A 26,743-nucleotide genomic window follows, 5' to 3' on the forward strand; every position below is an offset into this window, starting at 1 on the left:
AATAATTTTTATTTCACATTTTTAAATAGTGTATCCTGCTACCTGACCAGAAAAATCACACTACAAACTGAGATGTGACCTAAAGGAAATGACAAAATACCTTTTTATGTTTTATTATATATTTATTGAAAACATTTTCTGTATAATTTACAAAAACACATTCAAATTTAAAATGTATACAAAAGGCATTTTTTTCTCTTTCTGTATCACAAAAGTATACACTGATATTACAAAATCGAGACAGATATTGCAAAGCTCTTTTCAAGTGCAAAATCGTTTATACAAATAGGAGCAAAGACACTACAGGAAGCAGTTCCTGATAAATTATTTAAATAGCATATCTACAAAATACCCATAACACTAATCAGCAATACAAATAAAAATCATTTATACATAAAAAAGCACTGTAATTACTAAAATATAGAAAAAATATCACAAAACTCTTTATTAAAAACAAGTTTAAAATACTTTCCTGGGGGTACTCAGTCACTGTAACTATATACAGAACTGATTAACACTACAGTAGATTTTTTCTATACTTGTTAAATATCTCTCCGATTTTCTGCTTCTAAAATCAAAAAACATTTTCTGAATCTCAGTCACACAATGAGGTAATATTGTACTTGAAGTTTTAAATCTGCTGGTTTACTCTTAATTATTTTGTACTTAAGCGGAGAAAGACTGTCTACCTGCCATCGTGTAATTAGGGTGTTATATGGCTATATGGAGACATATGGTTTACATTTAGTACAGAGAGTGTGCTGTACCTAAGCTCTCCACCCCTCTTGCCTTGCTCTCCCTCCGGTTCCTAAGCAAGATCAACATGCAGTCTTGCCTGAAGAAACATTTCAATAGTGCAGCCTGAACTGTATTTAAAAACTAAACAACTAGAACTAGATTTGACCTACCTTTGTTTTTCATTTTTCAATACGAAGACAATTTTTTTTGTCTTTTTTTTAAAAAATGTTTACCTGTATAGATTTTTTTCCACTATCGTTTCTATTTGTCTCCCTGTCCATCTTAAGCAATTTACACACATGTAACATACCGTGTATGCCCGAACTGTGCTGTACCAAGTTAGAGTAATTGCATTTTGTTTTTTGCAAATGAAGAAGTGCATAACTTGAATACGCAGTTCATATGATGCACACTAAAACATGAGCGCACACACAGACACACACATACTATATGTACATACACACTTACAGTCCGACACTAGCATCCACGCTGCAATATCACTAACAGCCATCCACTTTAAAAATACACTCACACACCAATAGGTTTTATGACATGTCATATCTACATCTGTAGTCTACCTATTTATACTCTGGTGACTCCATTCTAAATAGCAGAAAGTTGCCTCTCCAAAAGAGATATTTCTTTTTTTAAATGAACACATCTCTCCTTTTTTTGCAATGAAGTAACCATTACTGTAAAACACACTTATGTGCACTATTTGCAATAGGTTTTTTTTTGTTTTTTTTCCAATTTCCAATACATAGCACTCAGAGTTCCAAAGCTTTTCCGGTTGTATTTTTAAGGGCAGTATCATCATGTGATCATGTCCAATTATTTTTTTCCTTTCTGTAAATCATCTCCAATGAGGCACTTGTTCGTGAATGTCTGTTTCATTATGGCAGATTTGTGACTAGCATAAAATTGCAATCAATCCAAAGATTTTATATTTAGTCGATCGTTTTCATAGGTTTAAGTCACTTCCTTAGTTACAAGTCCTTGGAGTGGATTTATTTTTGCTTCAACGGAAAATAAGAAAATGGATGGAAGAAAGCATCTGAGAAATGGTACACATCTAACATTTTCAAAAGTGCTATGAGGGTTCCTTAACATTCACTGAATGCATATGATCCAGGTTTATGAGTCTAAAGGAAAGAGGGAAAATAATATTATTATTATATCTCCTAAAACAATATCATACAGTCATTAGTTACATAGTTAGTGAGGTTGAAAAAAGACATCAGTCCATCCAGTTCAACCTATGATGTGTGTGTGTGTTTGCTGCTAACCGTACATTGTATACCCCGGTATGTTGTGGTCTTTAAGGTGCCCATCTAATAGTTGTTTGAAACTATTGATGCTCCCTGCTGATACGACTGCTTGTGGAAGAGAATTCCACATCCTTACTGCTCTGACAGTGAAGAACCCCCTGCGTAAGGAAGGTAGGTATGGACCATAAGGTGAGTACCTGGATAGAGAACTGGCTCCAGGAGAGAGTCCAGAGGGTGATGATTAATGGGGAGTACTCGGATTGGGCAGGGGTGGAAAGTGGGGTCCCCCAGGGTTCTGTCCTGGGACCAATCCTGTTTAATTTATTCATAAATGATCTAGAGGAGGGGATATCGAGTACAATCTCAGTATTTGCGGATGATACTAAACTAAGCATGCCAATATCTTCTATGCAGGATGTGGAAACCTTGCAAGCGGACCTGAACAAAATAACGGGGTGGGCAACTACATGGCAAATGAGGTTTAATGTAAAGTATTTGTACATTGATATCATATCCCCCCTCAATCGTCTCTTCTCCAGAGAGAATAAGTTCAGAGCTTGTAGTCTTTCCTCATAGCTGATGTCCTCCATTCCCCTAATTATTTTTGTTGCCCTTCTCTGGACTCTTTCCAGTTCCAGCACATCCTTCCTGAGGACCGGTGCCCAGAACTGGACAGCATACTCCAGATGTGGCCGGACCAGAGTCTTGTAGAGTGGGAGAATAATGTCTTTATTTCTGGAGTGAATCCCCTTTTTTATACATCCCAGTATTCTGTTGGCTTTGCTTGCAGCGGCTTGGCATTGCATGCCACTGCCAAGCCTGTTGTCTACCAGTACCCCCAGGTCCTTTTCCATCCTAGACTCACCCAGAGGTTCCCCCCCTAGTGAGTAGCTTGCTTTCTGCTTTCTGGAAAAATTATTACTTTCATTATAATCAGAAGACGCTCACCCTTTAAATGTACCCTTGCCCTGTGTACTCTTTAACTGTGCAAACATTATTGTACTTATTGTTTCTTCTTTACATTGATAAAAATAAAAATATTTTCACCTCTAACTGTGCAAACATGGCTGTGGCTAGCACTACGATAATCTCAATGTGAACAAGTTGTGCTTATCATATAATAGAATGAGATATGGTCCTTTTATTAGACAGCTACCTTTAAGCACCTTTACCTATAAGCAAACTGATCTGCAGAATTCCAGGGGAAAGTGAACTTTATTTGAGATTTATAGTTGTGCCTTACTACTCTTTCTTCCAAAAGGAGCCTGTCAGGATAAATATAAGAAAGTTGCCACCCCCAACACATTTTCGAAAATACATGCGATGGGGCTGTACTCTTCATTGTTCATTAGCTGGTAAGTCACCTACCTGGACCTCACCTAACAAGTCACCTGATATGCATCATGCTTTTCTAAGTTAGTGCCTCTGTAAATAGTGAAGACAAGACCAAGATGATAGCTCTGAAGTATGCAACTTCAAAAACAGGTCAGCGTTTACAGCTCACATTTTTCTATCATCAGTGGATCTGATTGTGGCTTCTAATAATGACTGGTTTGTGAAACTCTTGCACATGGCTATAATCATTCTTGCTTCACTATTGGTAAGTCATTGACATGGGGCAAAAATGGGCAATTTAGGTGACCCAACATTTTACTGGACACAGGGTTTGCTCTATCTGAGTGGCTTACTAACAAGAAAAGCACAGATAAAGATGACAATCCTGGGCCTTCCACCTTGAAAACATGTCAGCCATGGACAGTTTGCCTTTACGCTAAACATATCCTCTTTATGTAAAAATTATATAAGTGATTTGGGCACTATATTATACTTGCATAAAAAAAAACTGCATACAATCTATTAAATCACATCACAATGATTTAAAAATTGATTGCAGTTGTTACCATGCAAATTTATCATGGTGCAATAATAATACAGGTGCATCTCATAAAATTAGAATATCATCAAAAAGTTAATTTATTTCAGTAATTCAATTCAAAAACTGAAACTCATGATTCATATAGATGCTTTACACACATAATGATACATTTTAAGGATTCTCTCTTTTAATTTTGAGGATTATGGCTTACAGCTAGTAAAAAACCCAAGATTCAGTATCTCAGAAAATTTGAATATTACATAAGACCCATAAAAAAAGGATTATTAATACAGTAATGTTGGCTTACTGAAGTATGTCCATGTACATTATAGTATGCGCTCAATATTTGGTCAGGGCTCCTTTTGCATGAATTATTGCATCAATGCAGTGTGGCATAGAGGCGATCAGCCTGTGGCACTACTGGGTGTTATGGAAGCCCAGGTTGATTTGATAGCGTCCTTCAGCTCATCTGCATTGTTGAGTCTGGCGTTTCTCTTCTTCCTATTGACAATACCACAGAGGTTCTCTATGGGGTTTAGGTCAGACATGTTTGCTGGCCATTTAAGCACAGCGATACCATGATCATTAAACCAGGTATTGGTACTTTTGGCAGTGTGGGCAGGTGCCAAGTCCTGCTGGAAAATGAATTTAGCGTCTCCATAAAGCTGGTCAGCAGAGGGAAGCACAAAGTGCTCCAGAGCAGAGGGAAGCATGAAGTGCTCTAGAATTTCCTTCTAGAGGGCTGCGCTGTCTTTGGAATTGATAAAACACAGTGGACCAACACCAGCAGATGACATGGCTCCCCAAATCATCACCGACTGTGAAAACTTGACACTGGACCTCATGCAACTTGGATTCAATGCCTCTTCACTCTTCCTCTAGGCTCTGGGACCTTGATTTTCGAATGAAATGCAACATTTTCCACAGTCCGTGATGATTTGGGGAGCCATGTCATCTGCTGGTGTTGGTCCACTGTATTTTATGAAGTCCAAAGTCAGCAAAGCCCTCTGCCATAAAATTCTAGAGCACTTCATGCTTCCCACTGCTGACCAGCTTTATGGAGATGCTGATTTAATTTTCCAGAAGGACGTAGCGCCGGCCCAAACTGCCAAAAGTATCAATATCTGGTTTAATGACCATGGTATAACTCTACTTGATTGGCCAGCAAACTCGCCTGAACTAAACCCCATTAATAAACTGTGGGGTATTGTCAAGAGGAAGATGAGACACACCAGACCCAAAAAAGCAGATGAGCTGAAAGCCACTTTTAAATTTTGGGTTTTCACTAGCTGTAAGCTATAATCATCAACATTAAAAGAAATAAATGCTTGAAACATATCACTTTGTATGTAACGCATCTATATAAAACATATGAGTTTCACTTTCTTAATTTAATTACTGGAAAAAAATTACTTTTTGATGATATTCACATTTTTTTACATGCACCTGTACATATAAAACATTTGAGCTACTCACCTCTGCACTCATATTTAAGATCCGAAAAGAACACCATCTCTTGCGAGAATACAAACAGTCCTAATCTTCCTCCAGCATATGTTTTATCATAAATAGGTCCTGAGTCAGCCATGATTTTTTTCCCTTCATACATTACAACACTGAAAAAGAGAGATAGCATTAAAATATCATCACAGCCTAATATTTTTTTTAACTTTGGTATCCAAACATGGCAACAACAGGATAACAATTTCTTTCTTACCGAATGAATCCAGTTTTTGGTCTGTGGATTAAATGCCATCTGTAAGCAGTAAAATCTTTCCATCCTGTATGACGAGGGTCATGCCAAAGAGTACGAACCTATAGAAGGCAAATTGGCATGACAGGCATTTAATATTGGGAAAGGTGACATTTTATCCTTTACTAAAATTGTCTTCTGCATGGTGCAGTGCTAACTAAATGTAATCAGATGTTACTGGTAAATAATACAGAGAGCAACCTACCTGTCCTGCTGTATTGCCTGTGTGCCACAAAGCATTCCTTAAGTGTTCTCCGGGTCCTGTTGTTGAGTTTACAACTTTTATAGAGAGACCAGAGTATCCCTGAGCTTTAGTCGGCGTTGTGTCCCAGTAGGTCTGGGTAATTTGTTTCCACATAACCACATAAAATCTGCTGCTTGATTGGTAGCCAAACACAAAGCCAGCATAGTCATCATCCCTCTCAGTGTTGATGAAGAAGGTGCCACTGAAATCCACTGCACTAAACTCATCAAAACCTTAACAGAAAATAGAAAATGGTCTTTTAGTCTGTTTCTAAATCACAAACATTTCAAATTTTAAAGTATTACTGTTTTAAGTTTAACTTTTTTTGATATACATGTAAATAGATATTTTTGCTTTAATGTATATATGAACCTACAAGCTATGTTGCTAATCATTGAAAATTGATCACACCTGATGTACTGACGGACAATCTAATTTCTTGAGACCCTAAAAAGCCAGGAAAGTACAAATACCCCCCAAATTACCCCTTTTTGGAAAGTAGACATTCCAAGGTATTTAGTAAGAGCCATGGTGCATTTTTTGAAGTTGTAATTTTTTCCCACAATTCTTTGCAAAATGAAGATTTTTGTTTTTCACACAATTGTCATATTACAGCCTGGCCACATACAGAGGCCCAACATCCAAGTAGCACCTCCAGGTGTTCTAGGAGCAAAAATTACACATATAATTTCCTGACACCCTATTACATTTTTGAAGGCCCTGAAGCACCAGGACAATGGAAATGCCCACAAAATGACCCCATTTTGGAAAGCAAACACCCCAACACATAATATAGGAACCATAATGCGTCTTTTGAACATGTCATTTTTTTCCACAAGTTTTTGGAAAATGTGGAAAGAAAATAAAAACGCATATTTTCTTTACACAAAGTTGTCAATTTATAAGACATTTCTAACACATAGCATGTACATAGCAAAAATTACACCCCAAAATACATTCTGCTACTCCTCCTGAGTATGGAGATACCACATATGGAAGACTTTTACACAGTCTGTCCACATACAGAGGCCCAACATGCAGGGAGCACCGTCATTTCCTGACTACCCATTGCACTTTTGTAAGGCACTGTAGGGCACTGATAAGCACTGTAGTGGCACTGATGTGGCACGGATGAGCACTGATGTGGCATGGATGTGGCACGGATGAGTACTGATGTGGCACAGATGAGCACTGATGTGGCACACATAAGCACTGATGTGGCACACATAAGCACTGATGTGGCGTGGATGTGGCATGGATGAGCACTGACGTGGCATGGATGAGCACTGATGAGGCAACGTGGCATGGATGAGGCATTATTGAGGCAGTGATAGGCATAATTGAGGCATGGATGGGCATATTTGAGGCATATGTGGGCATGATGTGGGCACAGATGCTCATGACTGAGGTATGATTGAGGCATGGATGGGCATGATTGAGACATGGAGAAGGCAGGGGATGAGTGGTGCTGCAGTCTTCCTCCTTGCACGCTGTACCGATCGCTGTGTACAGTGTGTGAGGAGAGAAATTAACAGGACATGCACCGGTTTGTTAACAACTGATCCCTCCGTCACGTTCACGTGGTAAACGGTCGCTGTCATTGTCCCTTTACCACGATCCATGATGCGCCGGGCCCCAGGGGGAAGCACGATCCCGGGAGGATGTCATTGTACGCCCTCCCAGAATAAGCTGAGTGCGCTGTGGCCTTCATTTGGCTATGGCCTGGTTGCCAAGTGGTAAAATCAGGGATCACATAATCTCTGTTCTCAGCTGCATAAGGGGCTTGGGGAGGCGGGGGTGGAGAAACAGCAGTACATTCGTCTACCCACTGGATGGCTGTCGGGGGTGTGTCAGCAGAAGTCTGATAATTGGAGGACACGCTGGGATGGATGTGTTCTGATGCCTAGCGTTGTCAGTTTGAAATATGAAAGCAAAGGGACTGGCGGGATCACCAGGTATTTCACACAATGGGAGAAATATAAAGTGAACAGGATATTATTTATCATGAATACAGGGTACAACAGGTACCTTGGGGCAGCCATTGTTGCTCAGTGTACACCCAGGCTCTGCTTGCTGCCTTGCAGTGCCTTCAGTGACTACTAATCACATCAAAAATTACTTTTTAGACAACTGTAAGAACTCAAAACCTGTGCTTATTTAAAAAAAAATGTTTATATTTTCTATTCAATTGGTCCTTACCAACAGCAAGGCCAGGGTCACAGTTAACAGTCTGTACCAGCTCTTTTCCCTGGTGCCTGACCACCCAGTTAGGATCAATCTGTGAAGTTCCTTTTGGATCCAGAGGCACCATTTGGAATTTACGAAAGTCAGTGGCGCTAATTGCAGAATTCTCAGGGCAAACATCTTCAGCGTCTGGAATGCTGTCGTTATCAAAGTCAAATTGGCAGACATCACCACGTCCATCCCCTACAAAGTTGAGAAAGATTAGTCTCGTGTATTTTGTTTGTGTATGACTGATGTCAAATATGAAATAAATTCTGTCATATTGCATTGGTTGCACCTTCATGAAATTCATAAGATCCTTCAGCATTCATCTTACCATTACTATCAATCTGATCAGGATTAGGCACCAGCCTGCAATTATCTTTTTCATCTGGAATGCCATCGTTGTCATCATCATGATCACAAGCATCACCCTTGCCATCCTTATCATGGTCAGCCTGATTGGCATTAGGGATGTAAGGACAGTTGTCTAGGTTATTCTGATGACCATCCTCATCTATGTCTTCATTGCTGTCACATTTATCACCAATGAGATCGGAGTCAGAGTCAGTCTGGAATAGAATCAACAACAAAAAAATGTTAGGCCACTGTTTGATGGTGACACGCAGCAGAAGCAATCTTGTATTTTCCCACAAATATTGCTTAGACAATAACACATAATCACTGACATATGTACGATTAAGCTTATGATTATGTATTGAAGCAGAATTGGGTACCCAAGCCTTTTAGACGTAAGTAAATGAAAGGAAAAAGGAATTAAGAAAACTCGTGCTGCTTTCTTGCTGGTACCTAGTAAGTCCATAAAGTGGTACAATGCCAAGCAATGTCTTAGTACAAGAAATCCTCTCAGTCTTGGGAGCACAATTACTAAAGCTGATGGTGTACAAACAATAAAGTTGTTGCAGAGATTATCTGGTTATATTTTGGTGGGAAATTATCTACTGGAAGCAGAAAATCCAGTCTTTGTGAAGAATGGAATTTATATGCGTGTTCAGCTTATAACTAACCAATAAAGTAAGATTAAAGCGGGGGGGGGGGGGGGGTTTTGCAAACATAACTAATACATGGTGAGCAGAGTGGCACAGACCAGGAGAACTATACTAGCGAAGGAAAAAGAGAAGAGAGGGATGAGAGGATCCCACAGCGTGTTGGGTTCTCTCAGTCTCTCCACACCACGTGGAGAGGCTGTTTGGTTATATCGGCAGAGACCGGGCTCCTTTATTTGGCAACCCAATTTTGGCTTTTGACAGCAAATTTCTCTAAAGCGGGGGATGCACCGTTTTGATGCTTTATGCAACAAATGAACATTTGAATATTAATCTGTGCTTGGCGGCCATCAAGGGTCAAACATTTTGGAGCTACATGTGACACGCCCGTATAAGGATCAGATATCTTACTGACACAAAGACTTCACACACTAAGCATGCCTGCTCAGTGGACAAGGTTACAGGAATCGTCTGAGGAAGCGACTTGAGCGAAACGCGTCGCGATTCCACATTTTCCACTAGTGTATCCCATGTTATTATGAACTGGTATCATGATCCTATCATGATTTGGTAGATTTTTTTTATGTATTGCCTTTTGTTTTGAGAGGCTTTTTGGGATCCAGTGGACAACCTGTACTGTCTCTTGTACATGTATTATTTACGTATTGAACACATGTTCTTTGATACAACTTTGTATGTCTTTATAAATAAATGATATATTTTTATATATAATATTGTTGTATTCATTTTCATCAGGATCAATACCCACCATTAGCCTTTAAAGTCCCAATACCATTTGAGAGACTGAGAGAACCCAATACGCTGTGGGATCCTCTCATCCCTCTCTTCTCTTTTTCCATTTATATTTTTAGGGATGTGGCAATAGTGGGACCCATAGTATGTCTCATCCATCCTTTTCAACTATACTAGCGATGCCTAAGGTCATCTAAGAGATTGATGTATGGTACAGGAAGACCGTAAGTCAGTGTTTCTAAACTCCAGTCCTCAGGACCCACTAACAGGCCAGATTTTAAGTATTACCTTGGGGAGATGCAGACTAGAGTACTGCAATCACTGAGCAGCAAATGATATCACCTGGGATGGATTTCAGTTATCTTGCAAACCTGGCCTGTTAGTGGGTCCTGAGGACCGGAGTTGAGAACCACTGCCGTAAGTGGTATTAAGAGTAAACCAGAGGTTTACAATGTGAAACTGAGGTTTATTTATTAAAAATGGGAAAACGGAATGACTGCATATAGAAATACATCAGATTCTAACTAGCATTTTCCAACCTGTACTTGAAAAAGACAGCAGGAACTTGGATAGTTCAAGTGAAGAAGTCTTTTTTCCTTTAACTCCACAGTTTATGAAGCACAATTCATGCAGAATTTAAGAAAACACAGTTTTTACCTGATCTGGATTGTGCTCCAAGGGACAGTTATCACACTGGTCTCCAACGCCGTCTTTATCTGTATCCCTTTGGTCTACATTGTATACATAAGGGCAGTTGTCTGGTTCATTGAGAATACCTGTAGTAAGATGACATATGCAAAATAATTAAAGCACACTGTATTAAAGGGACTCTAACAGCAAGATTCTGAAAAATATAGTAGACTGAGCAGATTAGCTCAAAATATAGATTGAATACATTGTTTCTATACTTTCATATTGAATTTGTGATATATTTGAATAGTAAATTTCGTTCTTGAGACAGAGGATGAACACTAATTGCCTAGACATAAAAATCCTACATATTTTACTGAGTGCTAATCTGAAAGGCCGTTAGTCTATATTAAGACTCCAAAACAAAATTGCGATGCATAGCACCTTGCTCCTGCGCTCAGAAACAGGGCTCCCAGACCACTCCTATCATGGAACTCTCACTTGGCATCCCCAATGGCTGAGGCCTTGCTGCCCTCTAAGACCGGGGTGGTCAACAGAGTACTGCAAACAAAAAACAAAGAAAGGGCACACCGGCATAGCGCATTATCCTCAATAAGGCTTTATTAGTACAAAATAAGAATGGCTACTCACAAACAGAAGATGTGAACCAGCATATCACATTCAAAAGTCGGAGTCCATTGTTACAATGCCCACTGATGGATAATTCTATCAAAGATAGTGGACAATGTAACAATACACTCTGACGTTTGTGATATGCTGGTTCCCAATTTTCTGTTTGTGAGTAGCCATTTTTATTTTGTACTAATAAAGCCTTACTGATAATGATAATGATAATGCGCTATGCCGGTGCGCCCTTTCTTGGTTTGAAGTCTATATTAAGAGCAAGATGGAGGTGATGAGGTATCTCTGGGTAGATAATGAAAGCATGTCAATGAAGCAGCAGCTTGCCTGCGTATATTTGTTGTGTATACTTTCAGGGCAGATGCCCTCTGCATTATCTGTACTTGTCTTGTGCAAAATCTTTAATGTCTTACGTCAAGTAAAAGAATAAGTTTTGCTGTGGCACAATATGAACTGAAAAAATTAAAAATGCTACAGATGAATTAAAAATAGTAAAAAAATAAAAATAAAAAAATAGTAAAAATAGTAGAAAACTAACCATCTCCATCAATATCCACAGAACAGGCATCTCCTTCCCCATTGCCATCAGTATCAGCCTGGTCTGGATTATGGTTGTATGGGCAATTGTCACAGCGATCACCCACATCATCACGGTCATAGTCATACTGTGCAGGGTTGTATAAAAATGCACAATTATCCTGCAAAAGAAAGTAATGTGTTACAATTCTCTGTTGGTTTCCTGGCTCCTCTGGTTCTCACTACCAGCCCATTTCCTATTTGTTACTATTTTTATAATACCCATATATATATATATATATATATACAGACATGTATTACCCCTGTACCCTTACAGATTTTTACTGCCATGCTTTATGGAGGCTGCTTGTGATCCTTCTATGGAGCCACTCACATTAAACACTACCATGCTCTTGTACCTGCCTGGTGCGTGCGGGCATCGCTCCCTCAGTTCCCGGTTGGGATCCATTCCCTGGACACTATACCAGCACACTGTAAGCTATACCTCCCATATTTTGTGTGAGGTTTATTTATGTATTGTTTATACTACTACTTATCATGTGTATTATCTTTCTATAGATGCTTGTACTATGCCTGCTCCTGATGAAGTGACCAAGTCACGAAACGCGTTGAGCTTTACACAGGCTATTTTATCCACTACAAGTTATTATATTATGTATCCAATACCTTTGTTTACATTTTTTAACATTCTGTATGTACCAGGAGAATAACGCATTACCATGTATTTCTGTCTTGTACCAATAAGCCCCCTTTTTGTCTTACTCATGTATACTCCATTACCATTGGTTATGTGGTTATAGTGAGCAATTTGGTTACCCTAATTTTGGCCCATAGACAGTTCAATAAAGGAGACATTTTATTATTTCCTTCTGGTCCTTGTTATTACATATTAATTCTATATATTCATGCTTGGCCACACCTAATTTAAAGTCCCAACTGGCTTCTTTGCCCCTCTTTTTTTCAATGTGTTACAATTACTGTAGCTCATATTTCAATCTCTCTTTTGTTATAGTGGAGTAAGAGAAACAACACGCCAGTACAATGTTTCTTTAGCAACAGGTTCTTTATCTTCACAGCGGATTAGAAGTATCCTCTGGTCAAATGGGAAACATAATCTGTCTGGGGTTTTCTGGGTCTGCCTCAAAGCCCCTAGGTGGTATCCACATAAAATGTCTAAATAATCTCAGATGACTTCTCTCTCTTTGAACAAACAATGCTCCAAGGCACTTCTGAAACATAACTGAACTTAAACTACAAAATAGTCATGCTAGACGAAAAAAAAAATTTTACTTTTCTTTTTTACTTTAAAGTAACAAAGCCAACTAAAGCCCCGTACACACGATCAGATTATCGAACGATCTGTTGTCCATTTTTTGTGGCATGCTAGTCTGATGTGGAAAGTGAAGAGGTTATTTTCATACGAATATTCCCGTACGATAGAATTCTACTTCAGAAGTGATGTCATGTGTTGGATTGCTTTCTATGTCTTCTTTGGTCTCTGAGCATGCCTAGTCTTGCTCTCAAGATTTTTTTCCGCTGAAATCTGTACTAATGAGACGAAAATCGGACGTTTTGACAGACGACAAAAATTTTATAGCCTGCACATCAGGATTTTGTCGGCCGAAAAGTCGGAGTCGGCTGTCGAAAGCACCATACTAACAATCCGAAATGCAGATCGGTCGTCGGACGAAATCTCCCTTCAGATTTTCTTATCGTGTGTACGGGCCTTAAAGCTCTCTATCTAGTTGAGTCTGAGTATGTTTTCATTTTGATGGGGCATACAGGTTTTCATGTTTAATGACAAGTGATATTTTTAGCAATGCCTCTTAGTTTAGTAGGTCTTGTTGAAAAATGTCACTTAAATGTCAGAATGTGCGCATAGGATTCTAGGAAGGTAACATCTGCCTGTTGCAAACTTTGTTATCCCGCTGTTTGCAGGAAGCTCAGGGTCAATTTCACTTTCATAGTCCACTCTTAGCAAAACACTTCATAGTGCTAACTTAGCCAAAAGATTTCACAATTTACTGGGCAAATTTCACAACCTTATGATATTTTCTGTTTGAAAAGAGAAGCAGTGTTTACATTCCTGCTGTTTTGTTTAACTCAACAAGAAGCAGAGACATCTAAAGCTTAGCAGTTCTGAAAAACATGAATATAGCCTTTGTTTTCTTACCCTGTCATCTGGGATTCCATCGTTATCATCATCGCTATCACAGGCATCTCCAATTCCATCTTTATCATAGTCTTCTTGGCCTGAGTTGGGAAGATTGGGGCAATTATCCTACAAAAAAAGAATTTTGCATTTTAATATGTGTTTAGAACTGACAGCATTGTGAGGCTCTCTGTATGCTTATTGTTTTCTACATGCAATCTTACTTTTTTGCAATGATAGGTAGCATTGGCAACGCATATAAGGTTTTCATTAGGCCATCCATCCAAGTCTGTGTCTTCACCACAGATTATGCCATTTCCAGCATATCCTGGTTTGCATTCACAACGGAACATAGGATCAGCGTAAAGGCCAAGGTAGATGCATTTTGCATTCTTGTTACAATCGTGTGTTCCATCAAGACATGGGTTCCGAGGGTTGCAGACCTGTTGTAACAGAAAGATCAAGAGTCAGTAAAAGATGTTTTAGACCACACTGCTAAAACATTTCTGTGCTTCATAAAAAATAAAATTACATTTTATTTTATATTTTAAATGGCATCTTATATCAGAACAGATGCATTATAATATAGTACCTTATGATCATTTTGTGTTATACTGTATTTTCCAATTATATATATTATTATTTTTTATGTATTTATATATATTATATACTAGATTTTATATTAATATCCTATTATTATCTGAGCATATTTGAATAGTTAAAGTAATTCTAAAATAGTTGTGTATCACTCTGCCTTGTTTATCATTCCCATGACAACCGATCGTAGGCTGTCCTACATAAACCCGACTGTAGGTGGCGGCCACTAACGCTTGAAGAAGGAGCCGAGTACGCATGCTCCGAAACGTGTTGCATCATTTCCGGTAGCCTGCGTTCCATTGCGGCTTCCGGCGAAACCAGCTCCTCGGACTAGCTTCCTACGACGTCACTTCCGGGCTGGTGGACGGCCGGACAGTGCGGAACAGATGCTCCTACATGGACTGGTTTTTACACTGATGTAAGTTACTACTGTGATTTGTGTGCAATAAACTTTTGGCTTAATACAGTGGCGCCTGTTTTCCCTTTTACTAAAATAGATGGGCACCTTAGAGACCACAACATACAGGGGTATACAATGTACGGTTAAAAGCAAACACACACATCATAGGTTGAACTGGATGGACTGATGTCTTTTTTCAACCTCACTAACTATGTAACTATGTAACATTTTTTAAAATAATAACCATGTTATACTTACCTGATCTGTGCAATGGTTTTGCTCTGTGTAATGGTTTTTCCTCCTCTTCTTGGGTCCCCCACTGGTGCTTCTGGCTAATCCAGGTTGGTCGCAGACTGGTCGGTAAGTAGAGCTTGGAAACTTTCTGTGTCTTGTTATATGCATTGCCCTTCCAATGCTCCTTGCTGCAGAGACCAGTTACAGGTGTGGGCAGTAACCATTTATTTGTGCAATGGATTATATTGGCCAGGCAACGCACTGACACCTTTGCTGCCATAGTGCTATAGGCTGGGTGTTCAGTGTGCCCCTGTGTCTTTAAGAAGGGGTGGGCTCCCATCAGTTATACACCTATCCATTAAATTCATGTGCTTCCATTGTTAGAGACTCACAGACTTTAGAGTTAGGACCACAGATAATGGGGTGCCTTGTAGGGGCTCTGTGATTTACACATGTATTTGCAAATGTGTGCAAGTAAACCCCTGTTTTTAAGGCAATTGACCTCTGACAGTCGCCGCCCACTCATACAGTCTTCACCAATGGGATGTCCCAAAGCAGTGTAGACATGAGGGGTGGGAAGCGCAACCGTCTGTGCAATGGTTTTTCCTACTCTTCTTGGGTCCCCCACTGGTGTTTCTGGCTAATCAGAAGGACAGGTCAATTCGGTTGGGCGCAGACTGGTGGGTAAGGAGAGCTTGCAATCTTTTTGTGTCTTGGTATATGCTTCTGGCTAATCCCCACTGCTGAGTGCCCACCATAGCAAGCCTCTTACTATTTGGGCACTTGTGTGGGTTTTGCTCCTGACCCGCACTCTGTGTGTCCATTGACACACAAAGTGCGGCTTAGCCCCACCCCCTCCTCACTGGCTGTGACTGACAGCAGCAGAAGTCAATGGCCCCTGCTGCTGCCTCGATCCTCTGTGAGGAGAGAGAGAGTGCCGAGAGAGCTGCTGCTCTCAGGGCACAGTACTGGATTGTGATTGGGCTCAGGTAAGTACAAGTGGGCCTGGGGGGGGGGGGTCTAAAAGCAGAACGTTTCTTACGTTAATGCAGAAGAAACCTTTTATAATTCTATAAAAAACCTATAGTCTTACCTTACAAACTCTTATATATTTATGCAAAGAATCACCAAAATAATACACTATCCTCTTTGTTTTTCTCTTTCTCCACCTCTTTTGGAAACCCTTCCAGAATCAGGTACATTACATCATTATGAAAAATAAAACATCAGGGAAAATCCTTATTTTGTGAAAAAACTATGCTAATATAGTTCTTTATTAATTAGTCACTTAGCTAGATTGTGTGCAATGATAGAAAAGAAAAAAACACTGAGACAGAAATAAAAGTTACCTGCTTGTTTGCTTTGGCATCCTCAATACTCTTGCCAAATGGTTGTGTGCCAGTGTATCGTGGAGGACAGGGAAGACAATTATACCCGGGCTCTGTATTCTCACATCGGTGCACTCCGTTAAGGTTGAAGCAAGCATCGGGTACCTCCTTGCACTACAAGGAAAAATAATGAAACGATAAAAGGTTTCATTTCCTATAATGTATTGTTGGTTTATCACACTGGATGGTTAATAAAAGTATGTTTAACTTTTGCAACTTACCTCATCAACATCTGTACATACAACGCCATCTCCTCTATACCCTGTAGGGCAAGCACCACACTGCCAAGAGCCATCATCGAAGCTTGTGCATTTAACTCCAGCAAAACAAGGATTTGATAAGCATCCATCTAAATTGGGATTAATCAACAGGAAAATTAGCCGGATGGAAAAAGGGCAAACAGAAAATGTCGAAATACTTGTGTGATTTAATGACTTACCAATGGGACAGTCTTGCTTATTGCAAATACGGCTATCAGCATTATCCCCAAGGCAGCCTTTACCACCGAACTGGGGCTTGGGATTGTTGCAGAGACGCTCTCGTTTCTGAACACCACCTCCACATGTCACACTGCATATGTCCCAGGGTGACCATGGTCCCCACTGACCATTAACTAGAAAAAAAAAATCATAATACAGAATTAATTATTCCTCCATACTATCCACAATTACTATTCATGGTATAAACAAAGAATGATTTGTCAAGAGAGAAACTCTTCACTGATGTGACCTTTGGAAGAATTTCATTTCTCAAACTCTGGAAACTGGGCACAACTTATTTCTTTGTTTCCCTCAAATAATTTCAGGGTGGCATTTGAATCATGGTGCATATTTGCCTACAAAGATCACAGGGTAAATAAAGTCAATGTAAAAAAAATGGTACGCACTTGGACAAGGATCTTTTTGACATGGCTTATTCTCTCTTCCTTCACCCACACAAGGCTTGCCATTCAGCTGTGGAACAGGTGAATTGCAAAGACGGATTCTAGTCATCATTCCACTTCCACAAGTGACAGAACATGAGGACCATGGTGACCAGTGACTCCATCCACCATCTTGTTTAACTGAAAAACAAAAATATATACTTTGTATTTCTATTTAGGGTAAAAGAAAAGAATTATTATTTTGCATTGTATATTATATTAAGAGTAAATGTATCTAAACTCTAGATTTATGTACCCATAAAAAACCTATCCCAATTTTAAAATGAGATATATAATAATCAAAGACCTTCTAGGTGGATATTGATAATTGTAAGAAGTTTAAATCACTAATTTAAACGCCACTTTATAAAATAAACTCATATTACTTGTATAATTGGGGACAGTTTAGGAAGAAATCAGAATACATGCTGTTATTCCCCATATAGTAAAATATTTCGAATAAGCTACAGCTGGAATCTGAGCAACTATAGGCAAACCTCTACTCTTTTTTATTCTAGCTTTTATATATCAAGTACCCCTTATATATTTTTAAGGGGTAAATACTTACATCGTTTATCACATTCCTGGATTGTGCAAGATCTGGTCTGGACAGAGGACCCTTCGCATCGGTTATTAAGGCTATCACAAGATCGGCCTCTTTGCTGAACACCATGGCCGCATGTTACAGAGCAAGGAGTCCAATCCGACCATGGAGACCAACCATCTTCAGGAGAGTCACTTGCTGTAAAGAATAAAACAGCATGATTGGTGATGTTATGTATACTGATCAATATGTCTTGATAATGTGATGTCTCTTTTTGATACTATTTGATATGCTGAGGCAACACTTCATTCTATCTCTAAGAGCCGGTTCACATTAGAGCAGCTTGTTAGGCGACTTGTCTGCCTGACAAGTCTCGCTCCCTCGCGATCCATTGACCGCTACAGGACCCGTTCTAATAGGAGCGACAAAAGTCGCTCCGACTTAGAAAAAGGGTCCTGTACTATTTCGGGGCGACCTCGGAGCGACTTGCATAGACTTCCATTATGTGAAGTCCCTGCAAGTCGCTCCGAAGTCGTGGTGCAATGTAATGCACAAGTCGCCCCCGAAGTAGTAAGGAGTCGGGTCGCCTCAGTGTGAACTGGCTCTTAAAGGTGATGGATTCTGTATCTAATTTATTGTTGTGTGACAATAATACAATGTAACATATGCATTATGCTTGACACTAGATTATGGATAGTTTACGAGTTTAATTCTACTTAACACAGAAATGCAAGTTTAAAAAAAAAAAGCACGCATAACTCATAACTAAAAAGCTATTTAAGCAATTACATGAAGGATCATTATCTGTACAAGCTGAGGATCTGCTGGCTAGAAGTTCCATACATGCCAAGGGAATAGAAATATGAAATACACAGGACCAAGCAGGTCCTAACTCTGGAGTTCGGCACTTGCAGCTGTCTTACTTTCACAAGAAATATTTTATCTCTGTCCTGAATCAACTTGTTCAGCATTTACAAGATTAATATCTGCATATTTGTCATAACGTTTTTTGAAAATGAGGTGTTGAGCCTAAGGCTGCAGATTCACCTCCCCTACCCAAAAATGCTTAAGGTGGTATGTTAAATGTATGAATCATCAGTTTTAGAACATCACAAATGCTGCGCGATCAAAAGCCTGATCTTTACTGTTAGAATGAGCTTTGTTTTAAATTTTACATAACTTTTATTTTTAAAAACAAGCTCCTTCTGCCTTTATTAAATAAACTATTAGTCTATTGTGCTATAACAAGTTGCAGCTGACAAATTACATTTTGTGAACAACACCATACTTATTCAAAGTAGCAAATAGATACTTACGCCAACACCTGGGGCAGCATTCTCCATCAGGAATTGTGGCATTGGTGCAGGGAATTAGTGGGCAAGAAACTTTCCGACAAATAACCACTGAATTCTGCAATGAAAATATAGTCATTAACATCCAACAATATAAAAACTGATATGAAAGCAAACTTCTTTTAGTTGCATTATTATCAGTAACTAAATTTTAGCATCTCCTAAGGCAGTGATGGGGAACCTTGGGACCCCAGATGTTTTGGGACTACATTTCTCATGATGCTCCAGTACTCTGCAGTGTAGTTGAAACTTAGTTCCAAAACATTTAGGGTGCCAAGGTTCGCCTTCACTGTTCTAAGGAATCTCCCCCTCTGTAAAATAAATGTGTTTTTTGTTCATGTGTGGACTTTCTGTTCTGAAAGAAGGCTAAAAGCACCAAGAGCTATGGTTGGCAAAGTAGGGGACGACGCAGGCAACTGTAAGTAAGTGTTCCAGGAGGAGGGGACCTTCAGGCTCCATTCACGTCTTGGTGTCCTGGATCGTGGCTAGAATTGCCACGGGTCTGCCCATGATTCCGAATCACGGCAAATCGCGGGACGCTCGTGGATTTTCCATCACTTCCATTGGCACCCCAAACTCGCCGCGATTTTCCCCCGATTGTCACCCAAAAGAGGCCCATTATTTTACTGGAGGAAGAATCCTCTTAAATATATTAACTATATCTAGCCAAGCAGTTTAATACATTTGCAAAGTCTATTTATTTATTAATTTTATTTCAGGTACTTATATAGCGCTGTCAATTTAGGCAGCACTTTAAGTCTATCATCAATAACAGCTAAAAGAGTCTAATGAATTATTATTATATAATATTAGAAACAAATTATTACCTGACATGTACACTCAGTACAGCTGTCCACGGTCCACTCATCCATGTTGTTATATTTGACCCCATTGTGCATGCACACACCACCTGGTGTCACCTTAACCTTCACCACTTCAGCAATAAGCATATTTTCCTCGGTCTGAAGAAAACAAGTAAAAGGCCACATTATATAACCCGTATCACTTCCATATAGCGTTATCATCAAAAACAATTTATATTTTACTTACAACTTTTTGTATTTTTGCCTGGAGATTTGAGATTACTGCTTTAAGTCCTTTCATCTCATAAAACATATTTTTAAGCTCGTCGCAGGAAATGCCGCATACACCATCGACATCCTTTGTCTTATGTCCAATGTAATTGGTTCGGATAGCTGGACGAGAATCATTCACTGAGTTCTCCAAATCATAATTTGCTGAAATGTTAACAAAAAATAAGTTCACCATTTGTTTATTTTTGCGTTCCACATTGAAGAAAGTGCTTTTTATTTTATTTATTTATATGTTCATTGCTAAAAAATGTATTTTATGTATGTTTTTTTCTAGTCAATTAGGTGGATGAAATCATATTAGGGCACAAGAAATTAAGAGATTTTATACAAATACCTAAAAAAGACATAATTTGTTTTGGCACTTTTAAACTTAAAATAATAACAATAAAAACATTAAACCTGAGATTAGAGATGTTTACCTGCCATTATTATCCATTCTATTCAGCTTTAACTGGTGTTACTTTTATAAATAAATATTAAAATGCAAAAGCTAAAGGTAAAAGCTACAGTTAGAAGACAAATGGAAGGTAAAATATACAAAGTATATTCCCGCGCCAAGTGGAGAGACCTATGAATTTTGTGAAGACCTAATCTAATAATTAATCAAATACATGCGATTCGCAGCTGCTATAGTAAAGTGCGAGTGCTCAAAAAATGAAGTAATCATTAGATATATGATTACCTATAGCGCTTGCTTAAAAGTTAAATTATTACCAATATTAATAAAATTCATATAAATCCTGTGGTATGATGTAAATAATAAAATGAATTTAAAATAGTATTGCAATAAATAAATATATAAATAAATAATAATATATATAATATAATAATAAATAATAAATAATATTTATTTATTGCAACACTATTTTAAATTAATTTTATTATTTGCATCATACCTATATTTAAATTAATTTAAAATAGTATTGCAATAAATAAATATTTAAATAAATAATAATATATATAATATAATAATAAATAATATTTAAATAAATAATAATATATATAATATAATAATAAATAATATTTATTTATTGCAACACTATTTTAAATTAATTTTATTATTTGCATCATACAACAGGATTTATATGAATTTTATTAATATTGGTAATAATTTAACTTTTAAGCAAGCGCGCTATAGGTAATCATATATCTAATGATTACTTCATTTTTAAAAGCTACAGTTAATCTATTTTTTTTAGCAAACAGCAGACAAACAATCTATTTAAATTCAGATCTACCCATGTTCTATTATTAAACAGATGATTTTTTTTTTTAGCAATGGATTGTTGTTGTTAAGCAAAATCCAGAAATCCATATCTTCTCTATAATAAACTCATCCAAATGGTCAAAGATCACCACCATATTAACATTCAACCTTATATCTTACATACACACATGTATATACTTACAGCTTGAGCAGCCTTTGTTTCTAAGAATCACATCCATACTGGTTCCGAAAACAAAACGCAGGTTCTGTAGAACACCCTGTGAATAGAAAACCAGGATACAGTTTTTATTTTATTCTAACATGCGTTAATAGAAATAAGGTCTGCAATATTTTTTAAAATATAACAATAAACCTTTTCAGCACCCATTATTTAAAGACCTGCATAACAATCATATTTTCATCCTAAAGTTACTGGATCCATGTGTTTTTTTCCTACATAGACTCCAGTCCCAACTTGTAGTATTTGGCCTTGACTTACCTGGAAATTATCTTTCACACCTCCCTTTGCAACTCTCATTTGAGCAGTGCTTGCCAAGTCTCCAGAGAGAATATGATGAATGGGCACATCAAGCTCGGCGTTTTCCATCTTGTCACATCCTACATAAAGTTGAGCCCGATCTTCCTGCACAAAAAGAGTAATGTTCTTCCAGTGGCCTGTAGCCAGCCTGGCTTCTTCAACAGACACCACCTGCTGCTTGTCTTCTGTGCTGATACTCAAGTCCAACGTTCCAGCTTCACCATTGGATGTGAGGCTGAAAACATGTCCCTTGCCATCTTTTCGCTCGATAGACAAGAGCGCTCCTCTAGTCTTCTTTATTTGACGTAAAGTAGCCAATAAAATAAAGCCCCGCTCAGCTCGAACACTGTCCAACAGATCTTGAAATTTTTCCTCCGGCACTGGAGGAATCAGATTAGGATTTTCTATTCTATAAGCTGGGCTTGATGGATCAGGACCCTTTACCAAAGAAACTCCTTGAGATTTGCGAGAGCTCAGCTTGCGACTGATTCCAGTTATTTCAAACAGATCGAAGACGCTGTTGTCATCTGCTCTATTCTCTGTGGTAGTAGAAAGAGAAGATTGTTTAAAACGAATCAATAAATATCGAATACTTTTTAGGGGCTCTGGGAAACACTGGGAAACACAACAGCTAAAATTCCTATCAACCCAATTCAATAGAAGAGCAAAGCTAACATTTCCATTAAAACTAAAACCCCGTGCACACGCACAGATTGTTGGCCGTAAATTGTTGGCCAACGTCCGATCTGCTTGTTAGTATGATGCTTCCGACAACCAACTGCGAATTTTCGGCTGAAAAAAATCTGGTGTGCATGCTATAAAATTTTTGTTGGCCAACAAAGAACGGCCGATTGTTCCTCAGTCAGTACAGATTTTGGCAGAAAAAAATCAGATGAGCAAGACTGGGCATGCTCAGAGAAGAAAAAACACACGGAAAGTCAACCAGAACATGACATCACTTCTGAAGTTGGTTTTTGTTGGCCAACAAAAGTCCAGTGCAAGTCTAGAGCACATTTCAACCAACAAACAACACTGGACAAAAGTTGGCTGATCAGTTGGCCAACAATCTGTGCGTGTGTACGGGGCTTTACATACTGCAGGCTGAAGTGAGGCAGCAACTGAAAAAGCTATCGATTAACTATATTGGCTTTAAATTTGTGATTGTGATGTAACACCAGAAGAAGGTTGTAAAGCCACAACAGAAACAGAAAATAAATGCTATGCTTCAAGACTTTAAAACATTTTATTTTGGCCTGGCATTAAGTATCTAAACTGACATTAGTAATAACAATTAAGGCCCCTTTCACACTTGTGCGACTTTAAAGTCACGTGATTTTACTGCCATTTCGATGCAATTTTGACTAGGCTTGAAGCAATGCCTATGTCTTTGGACCTCAAAATGCATTAAAATTGGGCCAAAGTAGTACAGGGACTACTTTGAAGTCGGTGCGATTTCAAGTCGCACAGATATGAACGGTAAATAATGGAGAACGACTTGTCATGCGATTTAGCAGTCCAAAATTGCATGACAAGTGGCACAAGTGTGAAAGGGGCCTTACACACAATTAATAACGATTGATATTAAGTCTCCATTCACACTACCGCGACTTGTCAGGCGACAATTATTGAAAAATATGCCTTCAGACAGCAGTAATCTGGGCACATATACTGTATTAAGGGTGTCTTCCCAATCCTTCCATTTTGTCAGGCGACAAGTCGCGGTCCATCGCGGTCCATGCAGTGCTACAGGACCCGTTCTAATAGGAGAGACACAAGTCGCTCCGACTTAGAAAAAGGGTCCTGTACTACTTGGGGGCGACCTTGGAGCGACTTGCATAGACATTCATTATATGAAGTCTGTGCAAGTTGCGCCGAAGTCGCGGTGCACACAATTTCACAGGTCGCTCCCGAAGTCGTGCCGCTTCAGTGTGAATGCGGTCTTAAGATGATAACTAAATCCTACTTTTCTATAAAACAATAAATATTTCATACCTGATGCTTGTTTTGTGTGAGGAACGGCCAGCATTAATAACAGGAAAATACCCTTTGTTAGTACCATTGTGCAAATTCAATCAAGGGTTCTAAAAAAGAAAGGAAAAAAAGAAATAAGTATGTTCATACAGATGGTACCAAGCTGGAACACATGACCAACTCACTAACTTGTACAGGAGTCCATTGCACTTGCCAACATTAAACAATATATTATATAACAGAGCTTTAATTCTGTATTATTTCTTTATTATTGGCTTGATATATGCAGTGCTCTACATACTGTATATCCCTATCGCACTTGCAAATATACACATACTGGGCTAACTTAGATAGAGCCAGTGAATCTACCAGCATGTGTTTGGAATGTGGGGGGGGGGGGGGGGGCACAAGCACAGAGAGAACAAATTATTTGTAGAAAAAGAGATAAAGTAACAGAAGAGAGAGAGAGAGACAGCAAGACATGAAAAACGATGGACATATAAATCTATTACATGGACTCATCCCTCTCTTTTACCATACCTACCCCCCCCCCCCACCCCACACACAGACACACAAAATTGTCCGATGAGCCCCCCCCCCCCACGGCCCCCAAACCAAACAAACTCAATAGCTTTGTCAATGATACCAGGTATTTGGTCCTGTCAATACAGCTAATTTGAATTGAACAGTTGAGAACGAGGGGGAAGACAGATGGGGGGAAAAGAGAGAGAGAGAGAGAGAGAGAGAGAGAAAGAGCATGAGAGAGAGGGGGGAGAGGGGGGAAGAAAGATGGGGGGAAAAGAGAGAGAGGAAGAGCATGAGAGAGAGGGGGGAAGAAAGATGGGGGAAAAGAGAGAGAGAGAGAGAGAGAGAGAAAGAGCATGAGAGAGAGGGGGGAGAGGGGGGAAGAAAGATGGGGGGAAAAGAGAGAGAGAAAGAGGAAGAGCATGAGAGAGAGGGGGGAAGAAAGATGGGGGGGAAAAGAGAGAGAGAGAGAGAGAGAAAGAGCATGAGAGAGAGGGGGGAGAGGAAGATAGAGGGGGGAAGAAAGAGAGAAAGGGGGGATCAGAGGGGGAAATAAAGAGGGTAAAAGAGAGAAAGATGGGGGAAGAAAGAAAGCGAGAGAGAGAAAAAGAGGGAGCGAATAAAAAAAAAGAAGATGGAGAGGGGGAAGAAAGAGAGAGAGATAAAGAGGGGTGAAAAGAAAGTGGGAGGTAGATGGAAAGAGAGGTGAAAAGGAAGAGAGAGAGAGAAAGAGAGGTGACAAGAGAAAGAGAGGGAGAGAAATAGAAAGAGAGGTGAAAAGAAAGAGCGAGTGAGAGAGAGAGAGAAAGAAAGAAAGAAAGAAAGAAAGAAAGAAAGAAAGAAAGAAAGAAAGAAAGAAAGAAAGAAAGAAAGAAAGAAAGAAAGAAAGAAAGAAAGAAAGAAAACAAGAGGGGGGAAAGAGAGAAAGTGAGAGATGCAAAGAAAGGTGAAAAGAAAGAGAGAGTGAGAGGTGAAAAGAGAAAGAGAGGGAGCGAGAAAGAAAGAAGTGTTACATATTCAGTATAAGATATGGAAAGACATTGTAAATGACTGTACTTTGTTCTTGGTATCTGGTATAGTACAGTATAGTATAGTATAGTTCTAGTAGTATAGTACAGTATAGTACAGTATAGTATAGTATAGTATAGTATAGTTCTAGTAGTATAGTACAGTACAGTATAGTATAGTATAGTATAGTATAGTATAGTATAGTTCTAGTAGTACAGTACAGTACAGTACAGTATAGTATAGTTATAGTATAGTTCTATACACAGTACAGTACAGAAGGAATTGTATTTACAAACATCTGCAATGTGATATCTCACAGACGGACAAATCCCATTTCTGACATATTTTATTTCTACAGTAATAAAGTAAAACTGTGTAAAGTATAACTAAACTATCTTCAAGCACCCAAACCAAAAGCAAGTAAAAAATAAAATAAAAATAAGAACGATGAAAGTCGCACTAAGAAAACCTTCTCCATACATGTAGCTGCAATGAATGGACGAGCAGCCTGGAATCAGGTAACGTCCCTACAGCTACATTTAGCTGTAATACGTCCACATATAAAGCAGAGGCTCCCAGATATAAAGCAGAGGCTCCCACATATAAAGCAGAGGCTCCCCAATATAAAGCAGAGGCTCCCACATACAAAGCAGAGGCTCCCACATATAATAAAGCAGAGGCTCCCAGATAAAAGCAGAGGCTCCCAGATAAAAGCAGAGGCTCCCAGATATAATAAAGCAGAGGCTCCCAGATAAAAACAGAGGCTCCCCAATATAAAGCAGAGGCTCCCACATATGAAGCAGATGCTCCCAGATATAATAAAGCAGAGGCTCCTAGATAAAAGCAGAGGCTCCCAGATAAAAGCAGAGGCTCCCAGATATAATAAAGCAGAGGCTCCCAGATAAAAGCAGAGGCTCCCAGATAAAAGCAGAGGCTCCCAGATATAATAAAGCAGAGGCTCCCAGATATAAAGCAGAGGCTCCCAGATATAATAAAGCAGAGGCTCCCAGATATAATAAAGCAGAGGCTCCCAGATAAAAGCAGAGGCTCCCAGATAAAAGCAGAGGCTCCCAGATATAATAAAGCAGAGGCTCCCAGATAAAAGCAGAGTCTCCCAGATATAATAAAGCAGAGGCTCCC

General features: G+C 38.9%; 1 protein-coding gene across 1 annotated transcript; it reads right to left on the minus strand.

Moving 5' to 3' along the window:
- Positions 1–1,420: 1,420 nt before the first annotated feature.
- On the minus strand, positions 1,421–24,201 carry THBS1 (thrombospondin 1). The gene is made up of 21 exons (XM_082275569.1): positions 24,092–24,201; positions 22,061–22,638; positions 21,764–21,839; positions 20,311–20,498; positions 20,088–20,222; positions 19,225–19,318; positions 17,933–18,106; positions 17,329–17,505; positions 16,882–17,055; positions 16,664–16,791; positions 16,404–16,556; positions 14,048–14,266; positions 13,845–13,952; positions 11,673–11,832; positions 10,520–10,638; positions 8,440–8,674; positions 8,079–8,306; positions 5,841–6,112; positions 5,600–5,697; positions 5,359–5,498; positions 1,421–1,880 (listed from the first exon to the last, which is right to left on the minus strand). The coding sequence occupies exons 1-21, from the start codon at positions 24,156–24,158 to the stop codon at positions 1,873–1,875; spliced, it is 3,531 nt and encodes a 1,176-aa protein (XP_082131695.1). The 5' UTR covers positions 24,159–24,201; the 3' UTR covers positions 1,421–1,872.
- Between the last annotated feature and the right edge of the window lie 2,542 nt (positions 24,202–26,743).

The sequence above is a fragment of the Pelophylax lessonae genome (genome assembly GCF_965119305.1).
Source record: "Pelophylax lessonae genome assembly, chromosome: 13".
NCBI lineage: Eukaryota > Metazoa > Chordata > Amphibia > Anura > Ranidae > Pelophylax > Pelophylax lessonae.